This window comes from Phascolarctos cinereus, unplaced genomic scaffold (genome assembly GCF_003287225.1).
Source record: "Phascolarctos cinereus isolate Bilbo 61053 unplaced genomic scaffold, phaCin_HiC Scaffold_5;HRSCAF=322, whole genome shotgun sequence".
Lineage (NCBI taxonomy): Eukaryota > Metazoa > Chordata > Mammalia > Diprotodontia > Phascolarctidae > Phascolarctos > Phascolarctos cinereus.
Genome location: NW_027555958.1, coordinates 116,425,059 through 116,440,483, shown reverse-complemented (window position 1 = coordinate 116,440,483; position 15,425 = coordinate 116,425,059). Strand labels below are relative to the sequence as shown.

Here is a 15,425-nt window from a genome sequence, read left to right as displayed (position 1 = left end):
CACAGCTAGTGCCAAGTGTTTGGTCTGAGGCTGGATTTGAACTCAGGTCCTCCTGACTTCAGGGCCGGTGCTCTATCCACTGTACCACCTAGCTGCCCCCCAATAATAGGCTTTTAATGAATAAAGTATTTAGTCTTATTAAGGGACATTAAGGACCACAGCTTTCTTTAGAACTACAAGATCTCATAGGTCATCTAGTCCAACTCCCTTCCTTTCACAGATAAGAAAATTGAGGCTAATTTAAGTGACCTGCTCATGGTTAAAAAGGTAAAAACATAAGAGATGGAACTGACTCCAGTCAGTGCTCTTTTCATATTGCCACCAGCAGCTGGTCTTAATAATGAAGCAACGTAAATATGGCACAGCAGGAAGATCATTAGGTTTGGAGTCAGGAAATCTAGATTCAGATGTTCATTAGTATGATCATGGATGAGTCAATCTCTCAGGGCTTTATTTTCTTCCTCTGTAAAGAGGAATGATAATATTTGTGCTACCTAGCCCCCAGATCTGTTTTGAGTAAACTATTTTTATAAATCTTAACTGTCACATATTCCTTTTAAAGAATTCAATATGAGGGGCAGTGAGGTGCCGCAGTGGATAGAGCACCGGCTCTGGATTCAGGAGAACCTAAGTTCAAATCCGGCCTCAGACACATAATACTTCCTAGCTGTGTGACCATGGGCAAGTCACTTAACCCCACTGCCTTATGACTAAAAAAAAAAAAATCAATATGAAAAATACTGATTTTTTCCCCATTAAACAAAAGCTGCAAAAACCATAGCTTTAACACTTTTTTCCCCTCACTTTTTAAAAATCCCTAGTAAACCTTTAAGTTCCTTCAAAATTTAATCTTCATGTTCTCTTTAGGCAATCACTTATGGCTTTCCATCCATATTTCACATTTATGAATTTAATGCCATGAAAATTAATGGTGTGACACTATCATTCTTCATTCAGTTATCATGATATGTAGGTCATTACAGCAGCCATTATTTATTACAAAAAAAACTGTGGAAATTTGAGACGCTATTTTTTTCTTTCCACATGGCCAAAAATACCTGAAATATATCTGAAGTAAGCATTTGTGCTTTATGCCATGATTCTCATAGAAAAGGGAATCAATTAACTATGCCTTTCAAATGAGAATTAATATAAAAACTACATTCTACACTACAACACTAAGCTACATTTGTTTGTCTAAGAATCAATTTTAAATGTGGTTCAAAATAAAAAGAACACTGAAATAACATTAAAAAGTTAAGTTATTGAGGAAAAGTTATAACAGGTTAAATTATTAGAAAATGGCACATTTATAATAGAAATTGCTTTGGACTCTTAACAGAGCTCTTAACATATATAGCTTTTGTTACTTATGTATATATTCTGTAGTTTCTCCAATTCCTAGGGAAAAAAACTTGCTAATTTTTCTAATGGTTAACTACCACTGCTGATAGCAAAAGAAAGAAAAACAGTCCTTCTCTTTCTTAAACATGTGCTTCATATGGGTGAGTTTTAAAAGACTCTAATGTGAATTTCTGAAATAACAGAAACTTGGGGAATGTTTTCAACTAAATTTTAAACCTATTAAACTTAAAATTTATAAATTTTAAACAATACTAAAATCTTGTGCTGTATTTAACCATAAGCATATTATTCTAATATATGCTTTAAAAGACTGGAATGACACTACAAAAACCTTAAATTAGTTTTATATCTGACAGCTTTTATTACCTAAAAAAAATTTTAAGTCATCTCATTTGTGTATCTCTAGCTCATAATTAAAAACCAGATCCAATATGTACTTGTGTACACTAGAATACAAACTCAGATATAAACACAGACAAAAGTGATTAAGAAAAATCTCTGGATGTTTATTACTGAAAATGAAGATCGGATCTGGAAAGCTATATGACTTTTCCGGTACTGGTTATGATCCAAAGGGGAAAATTATATACAAGAGGTAGTGTGGCATAAGGGACACATGTGGTAGTCTTGAGACTTTGGAAAACTTGGCTCAAATTCTACCTTGGACACAAACATATGACCACAGACAAGCTAGCTAACACATTTGAGTTTCAACATCCTCATCTGTAAAATGGAGATAACAATATCTAGAGTACCTACGTCACAGGGATGCAATGAGGCTCAAGTGAGATCACATATGAAAAGCATTTTTACAAACTTTAAAGTGTTACAGATAATGACAGTTATTATATTAATTTAAAGTACCGAGAAGCATAGTGAAGAAGGCTATAGCCTTGGAGTCAAGAAGACCTGGGTTAAAGTACTGTCTCTGACACATACAACTGTATGAAAGGCAAGTCAATTATCCTATCAGTGTCCTAGGCAACTATTTAAGACCATAAATTGTATATACATTTCCAGTCTGCATTGGAGGAAATTTTCACTCAGGAAATCACAGCTTGGGACTACCCTACCTTCTGTTATTCTCCTACTCACCCCTACCCCCTAACCTGGAGTATAAGAGGATTCAGTAAGAATCAAAATCTCACTGCTTCAAAAAGAAAACTTTCTAAAATTTTACACATACACCAATGATTTGTTCAATACTACATATTGGAGAATGGTTTCTTAAAATATATATTAAATTGAATTATAGAAATGATGCCTTCACTGAGTAGGATACTGGCATGACCTCTAAATTTCCTTTTGATTTTAAGATTCTATGATAGTGTCAAAAATAACTTGCTTAACACTTCTAAGAATGAAGACAAGTACCTAACAACTCAACATTTGAAGTACTCATTTTTTCCATTTAAATTTTTGCTTAATTTTATAAGTCTTCTACAAATGAATTAATAAAGAAATATTCCTACATCAAAGAAAAGGGAAGCTTTGCTAACCTCACTGCTCTGATTCAGTTCTGGCCAGGTCTGGTTTAATGATGGCATTGATGGCGACTTGCTTGGAGGTGCTTCTGCAGGAGACCCTGAGTAACCTACCTCACCTGACTGATCTCCGACATCTGAAATTTAAAGAAACAAAAAAAACTACAAATCAGATACCACATTTGGAAATGTTGATTTTTTAAAAATGCCCACAAACGCCTTTATATAACGATCATGTTATATGGTTTGTATTCCTCATCTCATCTTCCTTGGATAGACATTTAAAATTTTTTTGAACTGCTAGATAATATCGCTACTTGGTATTTAAGGAACTACAAGGAGAAAACTCCTGAATTAATAGCAAAATGACCATTTTCCAAGAAAACAACAGTATATTAATAATAATGTAATGCTATTTATCCACTATCAGTAAGGTACATGCCTCAAGTTATTTTTCCTAGAAATGGTGATGAATTTCCATTGACTCATCCACATTCTCTTTCTCTCACTGTTGTTACCAATAGTGTAGCTGTGCAAGACAACCAATGATGTAAAGGGTTAAAGTCTGTAGCCATGAAATGGAATAAAGTTAACTAATATGAATGGGAATTCAACTTATTACATGGTTCTTAATCAACTAAGCTGGTAAGGCACAGATCCACGCAGGTATTTTATATTGTTTTCTCAAGTGTTTTATGAGGTATCAGCCTTCTTTAACCATAATAAATTCCCTCACTGCTATGAATAATGCTTAGTTTAAAATAATCAGTAATTTTCATCACAATCCAATAATGGAGGGTAGTCCCATGAGAAATTTTTTTATGCTTAGGTTAAACTTCACTTATAAATAATAAATAAATAAATAAACAAACATTGTTTATAATTCCCTTTAACCAACATAAATAATTTGCTATTCCTATGTTTTATATATCCTTGAATGCAATCAACAGTTAAAATGAAAATATAATTGCTAAATTAATAAAACGTGCATGAATAGTGGTTAGGACTTGGGTCATGAATCTGGAAATTTAGGCTTTATTCCCAGATCTGTCACTATACTGCCATGTGATCTTGGGCAAGTCATGTAAACTGTAGTACCTCAGTTTCTCCATCAAAAAAAAGAATATTTGTCAAAATTTTATACTGTGTTATAAATGGTTAAAGTCTGCTGTATAAGACAAAAGCAGCATTGGACACTTTTTTTGACTTTTCAAAGTACATGAAAGTAGATTCTTCAAGTAATAGTTATTTTTGATGCCTTTTTAAAAATTCCTTTACTTACTGGCTCTTCCTATTAGTTGTGTTTTAAACATGTGATGAGAGCACACAGTCCTTCTTGGTATGATATACACAGATATAGTGATTCAAAGTATCACAAGGCTCCACCTCACCACCCCAATTTTTGCAGTCATACGACTGCAAGTTCTATTTTCAATCCATCACTGTTTTTCTTTTTATCTCTCAAATATTAGGACCATATTTTTTCCTTTTCAGTCCTTTTAGTTCTCAATAAAGGACCTGACTTAGTACTGCAAATGTCAGGGTAAGGAAAGAAACAACAAAACAGAGGCAGGCCTTAGGCACTGTTCTATAAGATACCTTGACCTATAACACTTCTATGATACTTTGCAAAACTAACATACTGTGATAAAATAACAGCATTAATTTACTTTTGGGATATTCTGGAGTTGGAACGGAAAGAAATTCAGGTCTATTTTGATGTTTTTCTTTTGGGGGGGGTTTGCAATGAATAAAAGTACAAAGGGAGAAGGAGGCAGGGGAAGTGAGCAGCAGTACCCACACCCTGACAGATTACAAAATGACTCTCTAAGTAGGAAGTGACAATTGAAAAAGGTCTTAAGGAGACTAAAATCAGGTTGACATTTCAGGGAAGGGAAATGAATAGAATCAGAATGATACTTAAAAAGGTGGTATATTTTGAAGGTGCCAATTTAAAGCAAAAATATATCATATACATCTAGCTATAGAGACTATTTCAGCTCCACCTAGATTCAAGTATACACAGAAAGATCAGAACTGTTATAGAAATAAGTTAAGGAATTTGTCTACTATAAGGCAGGCCCAAGGCTTTCACTCAATCTAGAATCAAGACTACAAGGTTCAAGCTTACTGTTATCCTTTAGCTTTGGGACATTAGGTTACTCTGGGCAATCTAGAGCTACTCTGTATTATAGCAGACTCTGGAACTCAACTCTTACAGCTGTAGGGGGTAGCACAGTATGGACCTAGTCTCTACATTAACTTAAATGTACATACCTACTAGCTATGCAATACAATTTGTTTTCCCACACCCCCCAGACCATCTAAATAATAACTCCTAGCAGAAATCAGCTATGTACCTCTAACAAAAGCCACATGATGATTTTTTTTAGTTTGTCTCCTACTTCTTGCATAAAGCTATGAATGGTAAGAGAAAAGCAGTAAAGTACATTTGGAAAAGAAGCTCATTCCTACTACAAGCAGGCAGTCACTCATTGGAGAAAGAGCATCAGGTTTGACAACAATGTACACCTTCATCAACTTTGTTTCATATATATGATCCAGCAAATTACAGCTTCACATCCACATATAAAAGTTAGTCCTTAAGACTTTATCCTTGTGGAGGCAGGGGTGTAAATTTACTCTTACCTGATGCAGTGTTCCAACCTAGCCTCCTGCTGGAACACTGTGTCAACCCTGCCTCCCTCCTGCTGGTTCTGTTCTGCCCCTGACATCATCACAGAGCATCAGGGCTGAAAAAGAAGAGTATGATCCTAAATTATTTTTTAAGCCAACCCCAAGAGTGTTTTTACTCAAAAGGCACTTTCCATGTATAAAAGAGTGCGCTGGAAGAGATAACACACTATAACTACACTGGCATGCTGTTTACTTATATTTCAGATGTAACGATTGCATTAAATGATGAGACCACTCACTCACTCAAGTAAGATTACAGGATCAAAAGGCTCCTGACACAAGTATTGCCACTAGTTTCTATTTGGAAGGATCCTAAAATATTCTAGAAGTCTGCCTCTCATCCCTCTTCTCCTGACTATGCTAAGTTATATAGCCCTTATCCTAAAGCTATCTAACCCTATTTGACTGATGATGATGGTTCATCTTATTCACTAACTGACAAACACACCATTTGAACCTGGCTTCCCGACATTATACTTAATAGTTTATTTAAATTTTACTATGAAACAGACTGCACTTTTTTAATCCACTAAAACTACTATGCTTTCAAAGAGTATGGTTTGCTGTCCTTAAGTTATTCGCCCTTTTCTTTTATTAGGTTACCAAGTTTAAAATAAACACTAAGTGCCTCAAGGTAAAGTTCATTTTATCTTCTAATTACCTGAAATACCACTTTTAGAAGGAAAAAAATTCAACATAAAAAACTAACTAGCTCTGATCTTAAATCTTAGAGAATAACTCAAGTATTGTGATTGTTTTTTCCTATCCAAAGTAATCAGAATATTAAGTGATGTTTAAGTTTCCATTTTAAGTTAGTTACTAGGAAACTAAATAGTCAAATCCATGTCCAATTGTAGTATTCATATCAAAAAGCTGGTAGCATTTTCTACTTATGTTCCTTTTAGAAGGTCTGTATTCTTTTATTTTTAACTATCCTACTATTTTGTTCTCTGTTTAATTCTGAGACCAACAAACTCTTATAGAAGCAGATACAAGCTCTTTCCATGCCTGGAGAAAGCCTACGTTATTGGTCTACAAAGGTAAAACTGAAATCATCTGATGGCAGCTGCCAAAATGAATAACAGTATCTAACAGGAAAACAGCAATATCTAAAATGCTAAACTACAAACTAAAATCAAGAGCATGATGGCAGCAAGAGTAAGTACAAATAAAACTGCCAACTTGCAAATGACGGTCTATCACAGAGAATGTTTGAGTGGTTCATGAAATCAGACTAAATATGAAAAGAATTAAGCAATGATTTTTATATGATTATAACACTTAAATGGATGTTATCTTTCCCTCCTTTTAACTTCATGGCACTTTGTAATGAATATGTTAGTAAATACGTTTTAGTAAAGAATATATATATATTAGTAAATATATATATATAAAAAATATATATTAGTAAAGAATATATTTGATTTCCTCAATCAGATTGCAAACTCCCTGAAGGTAGGCATTGTACTTTGCTCATCTTTATCATCTTCTATACCATCTAGCACAATGCATTACACATAAAATATTTCTCAAACTGAATTTAATAATGGATTCTAATGTTATAATAATGTTATGTATGATATAATTTCTATATTCAAAGGATAACATTTAAAATCATAATCACTTCCATGGACCTATGACAGCATGATAAAAGTAAATTCTCTTATGCTAAAGGTGGTCTATTTTTAATAGTACTCAAAAATGTCTTTGTAAGGCCAGAATAGAAACTTCAAATATATTTTTGAAATAAGAGGAAGAAACAAGGTAGACCTGAATCTGTGCTACAAAAATATTATTGCACTAAATGAGGAATCTAAGTACAAATCTATTATGCTTGGAAAAAAATTTAAGAGTCTCTCATAATTTTCAATTTGGTTAATCAATAGTGTAGTTAAGCCATCAATAAATCTGAATTTGCCATTTCCTGAACAAGTCTAACAAGTCTAAATTTAAAGAAAGGTAAATGTGCCAAGTAATGTAATTATTAGTCAAAGAAGTCCTAACAGTCAGCACACAAATCAAGTTTAAAATAGAACAGGTAAGAATTATCTTAAAAACAAAACAAAATCTAGAAGCCAAATAACAGACTGATGAATTTGGATGCCCCCAAGAAAGGACAGCACACTAGAAATCTTTACAAAATTACATTCAAGAGATTAAGAGTATTTTGAGCAGTTATCAATCTGCCCCACCATTCAAAGGGCTGAAGTTATATAGCATATCTATCATCCCCTAAATTATTATCCCTACTCTACAATTTACATACAATTTTGTCATCCTGACCTTATACTACCAAGTGATGTACTAAATAGGATTTACTATATAAAACCTTTAGATTTAAATTAACTGGTCCTTATAACTAGCTAATCTACAGTCAGACGATATACTCTATGAGTCATACCAACAAACAATACTCCTTAACATGTCTTCAGTAAAGCAAGAACCACCAAAACTTTTTTGGAAGTGAATGAAATATGTAAACAAAGAAACACTCTCTCTCTCTCTCTCTCTCTCTCTCTCTCTCTCTCTCACACACACACACACACACACACACTAAAGAAATTTTATATATACCTACATTAAAGTTATAATGCAATGCCTCATTATCATGGGGAGATAATCCTAAGTCCTTGAAGACCATGCCCAAGACTAAGCACCAGCCCCAGATGGTCCTACTATGCTGGAAAAGTTTAAAATATGGGATAGACTGTGTCTGACATTCAAGAACCACCCTAAATTCAGAGAGTCTTGTTATTATGTACTAGCCAGTAAATGACAAATGTTTTTGTCCATAACCAACTTATGAAAACCTTCTGTTAAGATATAGGAAGGCTATGAGCTGTTAGTCAAGGAAATACCCACACCAATGAAATCATGGATCTTTTTAGGTGCTACCCTAATTATTCTTACATATCAAATGGTAAGTTTCACAAGGATTTCAGAACATAAAATCAAGACCTATTAGAAAAATGGTCTCAGACCCATATAACAGATGGAGAAACAGAGAGATGTTTAAAACTTGCCCAAGGTCACACGAATAATTTGTAAAGCTAGAAGAAATTTAGTATTATTGACTCTAAGGATTTTGCTCTTATCAACAAACAAATTTCATGCCTTTTTCTACTCATAAAATAGGCAGTAGTAAAGCCAATCAATTCTATTTTCTGGGCTTCTGGAAGAACCCTTTCACTTATATGTGTACTGTCTTGCTGAGAGCTTATTTCAGGGTTTTAATTTTATTTTGAAGAATACTTCATTCTTAGGGGGACACCAAACACCATTATTTGGTCTTAATCAGTCTAGAAGAAATTTAATATTCTATAATTTCTAAAGATATGAATCTAAGGAAATCATATTTATAAGTTCATTTATGCTTTATGAAGAAAACTGTTAGGAGATATATATATCACACTAAGGTTTTCACAGTGCAATAATTAGTCTATACCCTTCTCCCTTTTTGGCTTACCTTTGAAACAAAAACCAAACTCATCATTTAACCAAACTCTAAATTTCCAGATTTCTTAGCCACTTAGAGAAAAATTGTCCATGACACTTTATATTTCAAAAAATTTCTTCAAATAAATCATTAAGCTTGAATTGGCCATAAAGTTTTTAAAAGTTTATCAAAAGGTAAATAGCAGTTTTCTTAAGTTATCCATCTTACCTGCTGAATCTTCCAAATCAATCAGTTTGGGCATTAAGCTTTCAGGTAGTTTTTCAGGTAAGTCATAACCATTCTTCCTGGCAACTACCAGATGAAAAGCAGCACAAAATTCATCCAGTGTCAAAGCGCCATCTTTATCAAAGTCTGAGAGTTCCCTAAAAGATAAACTTTACTATAAATGATGATCAAATTCTTTCCCAATCATTTTATTTCTCAATAAGGAACCAATTTCCTAGAGAAAATTTAATTACAAAAAATAATCAGCAATTAATGCTCTAAAAATAAACATATCCTCTTCCAACCAATGTTTATAGTTTGAAATTCAATACACGTAAACTCTGATTCATTTATATGTATTGGTTTTTATCTTCAAAATTTGGAATTTAAAGTTGTACCATTACAATTTTACAATAATGTTCTACAACAAATTTCTCAGGAAAAATATAACTAATATTTCAAGAAAATGTTTTGTCATTTAATCTGATACACTCTACTTTGATTTTCATCTTCTAAGTTGTTTTCTTTTTCCCAAAAGAATTTGTTCTGAACAAGTCATCCAATGATTGTGTTTCAAACCACATAGCAGTCTATGTCTGTGATGGAAGGTGAGTATATTGTGCTTAAGCCCATGTCTTAGTATGGGGCTTATCACAAACTTGTTCAGAGACAAAAGTGATCAACTCAACCATGCATGAGCAAACTGGCTTTAATTTCATGCATTTCAACAGCATCATGTTGGCAATATGAAATAACTGGTACAGCTTTATGGATTCTAGACTTCTAGAAAATATGAATAGATGCTTTTGCACTATCTTTTATGGCTTTTATTCTAGAGAGAAAGATATCAATGGCTGTGATGAGTTTTAATATTGGGCATCATTGGATTTTTTAAGGCAGACAGTCTACTATGATTTTTTTTGTTTTCCGAAAGACTACCAGCTGGAAATTCTTCTGAAACAAAATATATGGCCCAACTATGACACACCACACTTACCAAATATGAGAAAGTTCAAGAATAGGTAGTTTTGATTTTGTAAAAAACTCTTTAGCTGCAGATCCTGAAATATTAAAACAGTGATGTTTAATGTTGATTGTAAATTTACACATCTAAGGACAAAAATCTGAGGTATAAGAAGACATTTTATTATTGGGAGAGTTCTCTTTATAGCAAAATGTAGAGGGTTTGGTGTTTTGTTTTGTTTTGTTTTTTTGGCCCCAGTGAGTAAAAACCCTTTGTAGATAAACCATACCAAGTTAAGAATTATAAACTGTTTACATATTGTCCAAATTTGACAACTGCAAAGCTTCTGAAATAGTGCCTGAAATTATGAAACTGAGACTAGGGCCTGCCATGTCTGTAATAATTTCTGTTTTTTAGCAACTCACCTGGAATAAATCCGTTTAGATCGGGTTGAATGGTTTTAAACTGATTTACATAATACTGTCTTTGTTCATCTGTTATTTTCCAGGGATCATCATAACTACTGGATTGCCTACGAATTTCATTGGCAGTTGTAGCTGATGCTACAGTTCGTACTGTTGTCTGGTCCTGTAATGAAACATTTTTTCCTCAGTATGTTATCTATCTATATGACCATATGGACCATCATTTCTAGACTACTTGTCCTTGGAAGTAAAATAAACTTTTGTAGACTTTTTTTTAACATCAAAAGCTTCAAACTCATCTGCAAACCACATATTTATGACAATTAGGTTACCAGGAGTTTATTTGCACAATGAAATAAATGGATAGAAATGATGATAATTATGTATGCAACTCAAAGTTATGAGAAATATATGCTAAGAAAGCCAAGCAAAGATATTCCTAGATGTGGGAACCTTTTAAAAATTCTCTTTAAATTTTAGAAAATTTTTATTTTAAATGAAGCCAAAACCTTTAGTGAACATTCCAGTAAAACTAGACTGTTGCAGAAAAGGGTACAGAACAGATTACTGTTCTCTACAAAACTGCGAACTTCTACTTATGAAATCTGCAATAGCAAAGAATGGAAAAAAAATGACTGCAGCAATAACTGAAATGAAGCAAATAAAATGCAATACCAATAAAATGTCACACCTGGACAGAAGCAGGATGCATGGCTAAAAGAGTACTGGTTGGTGGAGTATCTGCAAAACTGACCCAGTTTTCTTGAGGTGGAGGTGGAGAATGACCAGACCACATTGCATCACCAGTTGAAGAACCTAGAAGAAGAGAAATAAATCTATAACAAATAAAAATATGCAAATCACAAGACCTTCCTTTAAATTTGGATGAAAAAATTAGCTTCTTATAATTGTTTTGTTAATTTAAAAAACTCATCCCATCTCCTAAATAGTTTGTTTTTTCATCCAACATTTTCCTTTTCACATATAAATGAGAACTGACATCCTGGAAAGCAAATACTAGTCCCCTCTATCTCCTCAGAATCTCACAAAAACCACAGAATGCCTTTAAATATTTCAATGTAAAAGATTAAATGCAATAAGGGTTCATCCATTTACAAATTTTCATAGCAATTACAACTGATGTATATAGGCATTTAACTTAGTAACCCACAATTCTAAATTGTCTTAGAAGACTGACTTCCTTTTACCCAATCCCTTAAACACCAGTCAACATTATCTCTAAATTACTTTATATCCTAAGAGTACATAAACCACAATATTAACAAAAGGTACCTGTTTGTGCTTCACTAAATGGTGACCAAAAAGGCCCAGGTCCAGGAAGAGGACGTTCATTATTTCCCCCACTGGGATGGCGATTGTGCTTCCTCCAGGAGTGTGGAGAAGTTGGAGGGGACTGTTGGGGAGAAACTACTGGAGAAGTGGATTCCTAAGGAGAGAGGAAAAGGAATTGTAACAAATCATATAAAAATTAACATTTCAGCTTTGTCTTTTCTTTACCTATCTTTTCTTTCTGTTGTCTTATTGTCATAGTTAACATTTCCAGAACTATATGTCAAATAACAAGGACAACACTGGGTATCCTTAAAAATACCCCTGTATAGCCTGATAAAACTTATAGTATATCCTCATATACATGTTTGCTTTTGGTTTTAAATATTTTAGGATATTTTAAAAATACCATTTATGCCTTTACTTTATAGGAGTTTTAGCATCATTTTAATAAGAAATTCAGCAAAGTTGTATGCTACAAAATAAGTTTAAAAAAACAGCATTTCTATGTAATAACCAACAAATTCAAGAGCCAACAATAAAGAAATCACATTCAAAACAACTACAAATTTTAAATATTTAGGAATCAATCTACCAAAAAACATTTAATACTTGTATAGATTCAGTTGCAAACTGCTACTTAAATAAAGATTGTCTTAAATACCTGAAGGAATGTTCACTGCTCATGGCTGGGCCATGCCAATAAAATAAAAATATTTTTAAAAAATAATACTTGAGTTAATTTACAGACGAAAGGGATACTGGTTAGACAACATAATAAGAAAATTCATCCTGAGTAACAAAGGATCCATTATATCAAGAGAAATGATGAAAAAAGGGAGGATTGGAGATAGAATAGCATGTCCAGACTTCACACTATATTATAAAGAAGCAAACATTAAAACCACTTGGTATGGTTAAAAACAGAAAAAATGTACCAATGGAAGCGATTAGACAAGAGAATCAGAAATAATGCAATGCAATCATCCAGTTCTTGATAAGCCTGAGGACATAAATTCCGTCAGAAAGAACTTCCTATTTGTTAAGAACTGTTGGGGAAACTGGAAAGTTTAATCGAAATTAAGGTTAGACCAACAGTATATTTTGCAATAAAGTCACAATGGATATTATCTGAATATTAAAGATCATACCATAAAAAATTAGAAGCAGATCATATACTTTTCACTGCTATGAGCAGATAAATTTCTTAAAACAAACAAAGAATAGAGGCAATCACAAAAGATACAACAGATTATTCTGACTATGTGAAATTGAAAAGTTACTGTACAAACAAAACTGAAGCATCCAAAATAAGGGAAGCAGAAAAAAAAATCTCTGTATCAAATATATTTTATAATGGTTTTATTATCCAAAATACAACTAACAGAAATATATAAGGTTGAAAACCATTCCCCAGTAGATAAGTGGTCAAAAGATATGAGCACATGGTGTTCAAAAGAAGAATTTTCAAACTTAACAACCATGTGAAAGAATGCTCCAATCACTAAATAATAAGATAAATTCATATCAAAACATCCATAAGGTTCATTTCGCATCCTTCAAACTGTCAAATATTATAAAAGGTGACAATAGTCATTGTTAGAGGGGGACACAGAAAGACTGGCACACTAGCGCATTACTGATGGAATTGTGTGTTAGTACCACTCTTAAAAGCAATGTGGAATTAAGCATATAAAGTGATTAAAATGTCTATATACCCTTTGATCCAGAGTTTGCAGAGAATGACAAGCAAGCATTCCCTCCAAGGAGATTACTGACGCAAAGAAAAATTCCAAGTACACTGACAAATTTATGGCAGCATTTTTTTGTGGCAGCAAAGAATTAGAAACAAAGTAGATTGCCATCAACTGGGGCATGGCTAAATAAAGTGAGGCATAAGAATGTAATGGAGTATTACTGGCTATAAGAAATCAAAGCATGGAAAGACATGGACTGAGCAAAATGAAAGCAAGAAGGAAGCAGAGCCAAGAAAACTCTGTGTGCGCGTGTGTGTGTATTTGTGTGTGTGTGTATTATAATAATATAACTGGAAAGAATAGCCATCACCGACAGAGAAAGAGAGAGAGAGAGAGAGAGAGAGAGAGAGACAAGATGCCTCTCTCCACTCCTATGCAGAGGCAGGGAATCATAGCAACTATTTTCAATTTATTGATCATCTTCACTGACTTTTTTTCTCTTCCTCTTTTTCTTATTTAAATTATTTGTTATAATTGACAACTTTCCCTTTCCAGGGAAGAGAAGAAATCTAGCCAATATAAAAATGAAAAATAGTAACAAAGATCTATTTTGAAAAATTAACATTTTAATTATTATAGAACCCACTGGCTCCATTTCTTTGCCATCCATTCTCTTAACCACCTGGAATTTAGTTTTCAATTCATTAAAACTGTTAAAGTTGTCAATATTATTTACTAAACTCAATTACCTTTTCTCAGTTCTCATCTAGCTTGACCTCTGATATATTTTGGAACTGATTTTAAAAAAATTACGATCAAGTATCTACATGAAAGGTGAAAAGTTCCTGGAATCATCATACTGTGCATTATTTTGTCAAAAGAATAAGCATTCACATGATTAACATTTCCACCTTGCATTTAGATGTTTTAGTATTGTACTGATACCACCTTGAACTGAGGCAGGAAGCTAGAAACAGCCTATGGAAAGGAGACTCTTATGTGAATTTCTTTGCTTTCCTAGGAAATGTTAAATTAATTTCAGACTATTTTGGAAAGAGCTATGGCTCTATAATAACTGAGAAATCCATATTTTCCTAACATGAAACACTGGTTTCAGTTATACATATATTAGATATTTTTTCGAGTAGCTTCCCTTTCTGGTAACATATTGGGAGATGAGTGGTGGACTAGGGGAAGATTAATGAGAAGGGGACAATGTCTTACTGAAAAGCTTTAAAATTTAAAATTATGCAAAATGTAAAATCCTTTCAGTATCCTGTAATCCTTTTTTGCTACAATGTAAAAGGGAAGACATAAATGTTCCTTTTTGATTATGGTCAGCAAGTAGGCATGTCAGACTCACTAAAAGATAGCTTGCAAGACTTACACTGGTGTTTTTCAACTTAAATGAACTATGATGTGGAAATATTGAAAAAAACCACCAAAAAACAACACAAAAACAAACAAAAACCACCCAACAAGAACAATCCCACAATCAAAAAATAAAAAATAAACCCTCCCCAAAAGTTATAAAGCAACTTTATAGCAAAAAAAAAAGAAACCCAAAGAATATTAAAATGTACCTATATAACATCATTTCAAATTCTCTTCCAGTTGGTAGCTCTTTTTGCCTCTACACACAATTTCCTGGAGACATTGACTATTGTCATAGTTTTAGCTATGCTCTTTACCCAGTATTTATATTTGTATTATACTTTTGAATTTATATTACGGGGGGGGGCAGAGCCAAGATGGCGGAGTGAAAGCAGTGACTTGCTTAAGCTCTCCCCAAAACCCCTCCAAATACTCATAAAAAATGGCTCTAAACAAATTCTGAAGCAG

At 33.1% G+C, this 15,425-nt stretch overlaps 1 protein-coding gene across 15 annotated transcripts in view; it reads right to left on the bottom strand.

The window, feature by feature from the left end:
* The window catches only part of REPS1 (RALBP1 associated Eps domain containing 1), a 95,691-nt gene that overhangs the window by 40,032 nt on the left and 40,234 nt on the right, over window positions 1-15,425 (bottom strand). For all 15 annotated transcript variants that reach the window (XM_078155107.1, XM_078155110.1, XM_078155108.1 and 12 more), the window contains 6 exons: window positions 11,890-12,043; window positions 11,288-11,412; window positions 10,597-10,759; window positions 10,205-10,268; window positions 9,211-9,365; window positions 2,865-2,986 (listed from right to left, as the gene is read on the bottom strand). In XM_078155107.1, the coding sequence (XP_078011233.1) occupies window positions 2,865-2,986; window positions 9,211-9,365; window positions 10,205-10,268; window positions 10,597-10,759; window positions 11,288-11,412; window positions 11,890-12,043 (783 nt within the window). The remainder of the gene's footprint in view (window positions 1-2,864; window positions 2,987-9,210; window positions 9,366-10,204; window positions 10,269-10,596; window positions 10,760-11,287; window positions 11,413-11,889; window positions 12,044-15,425) is intronic.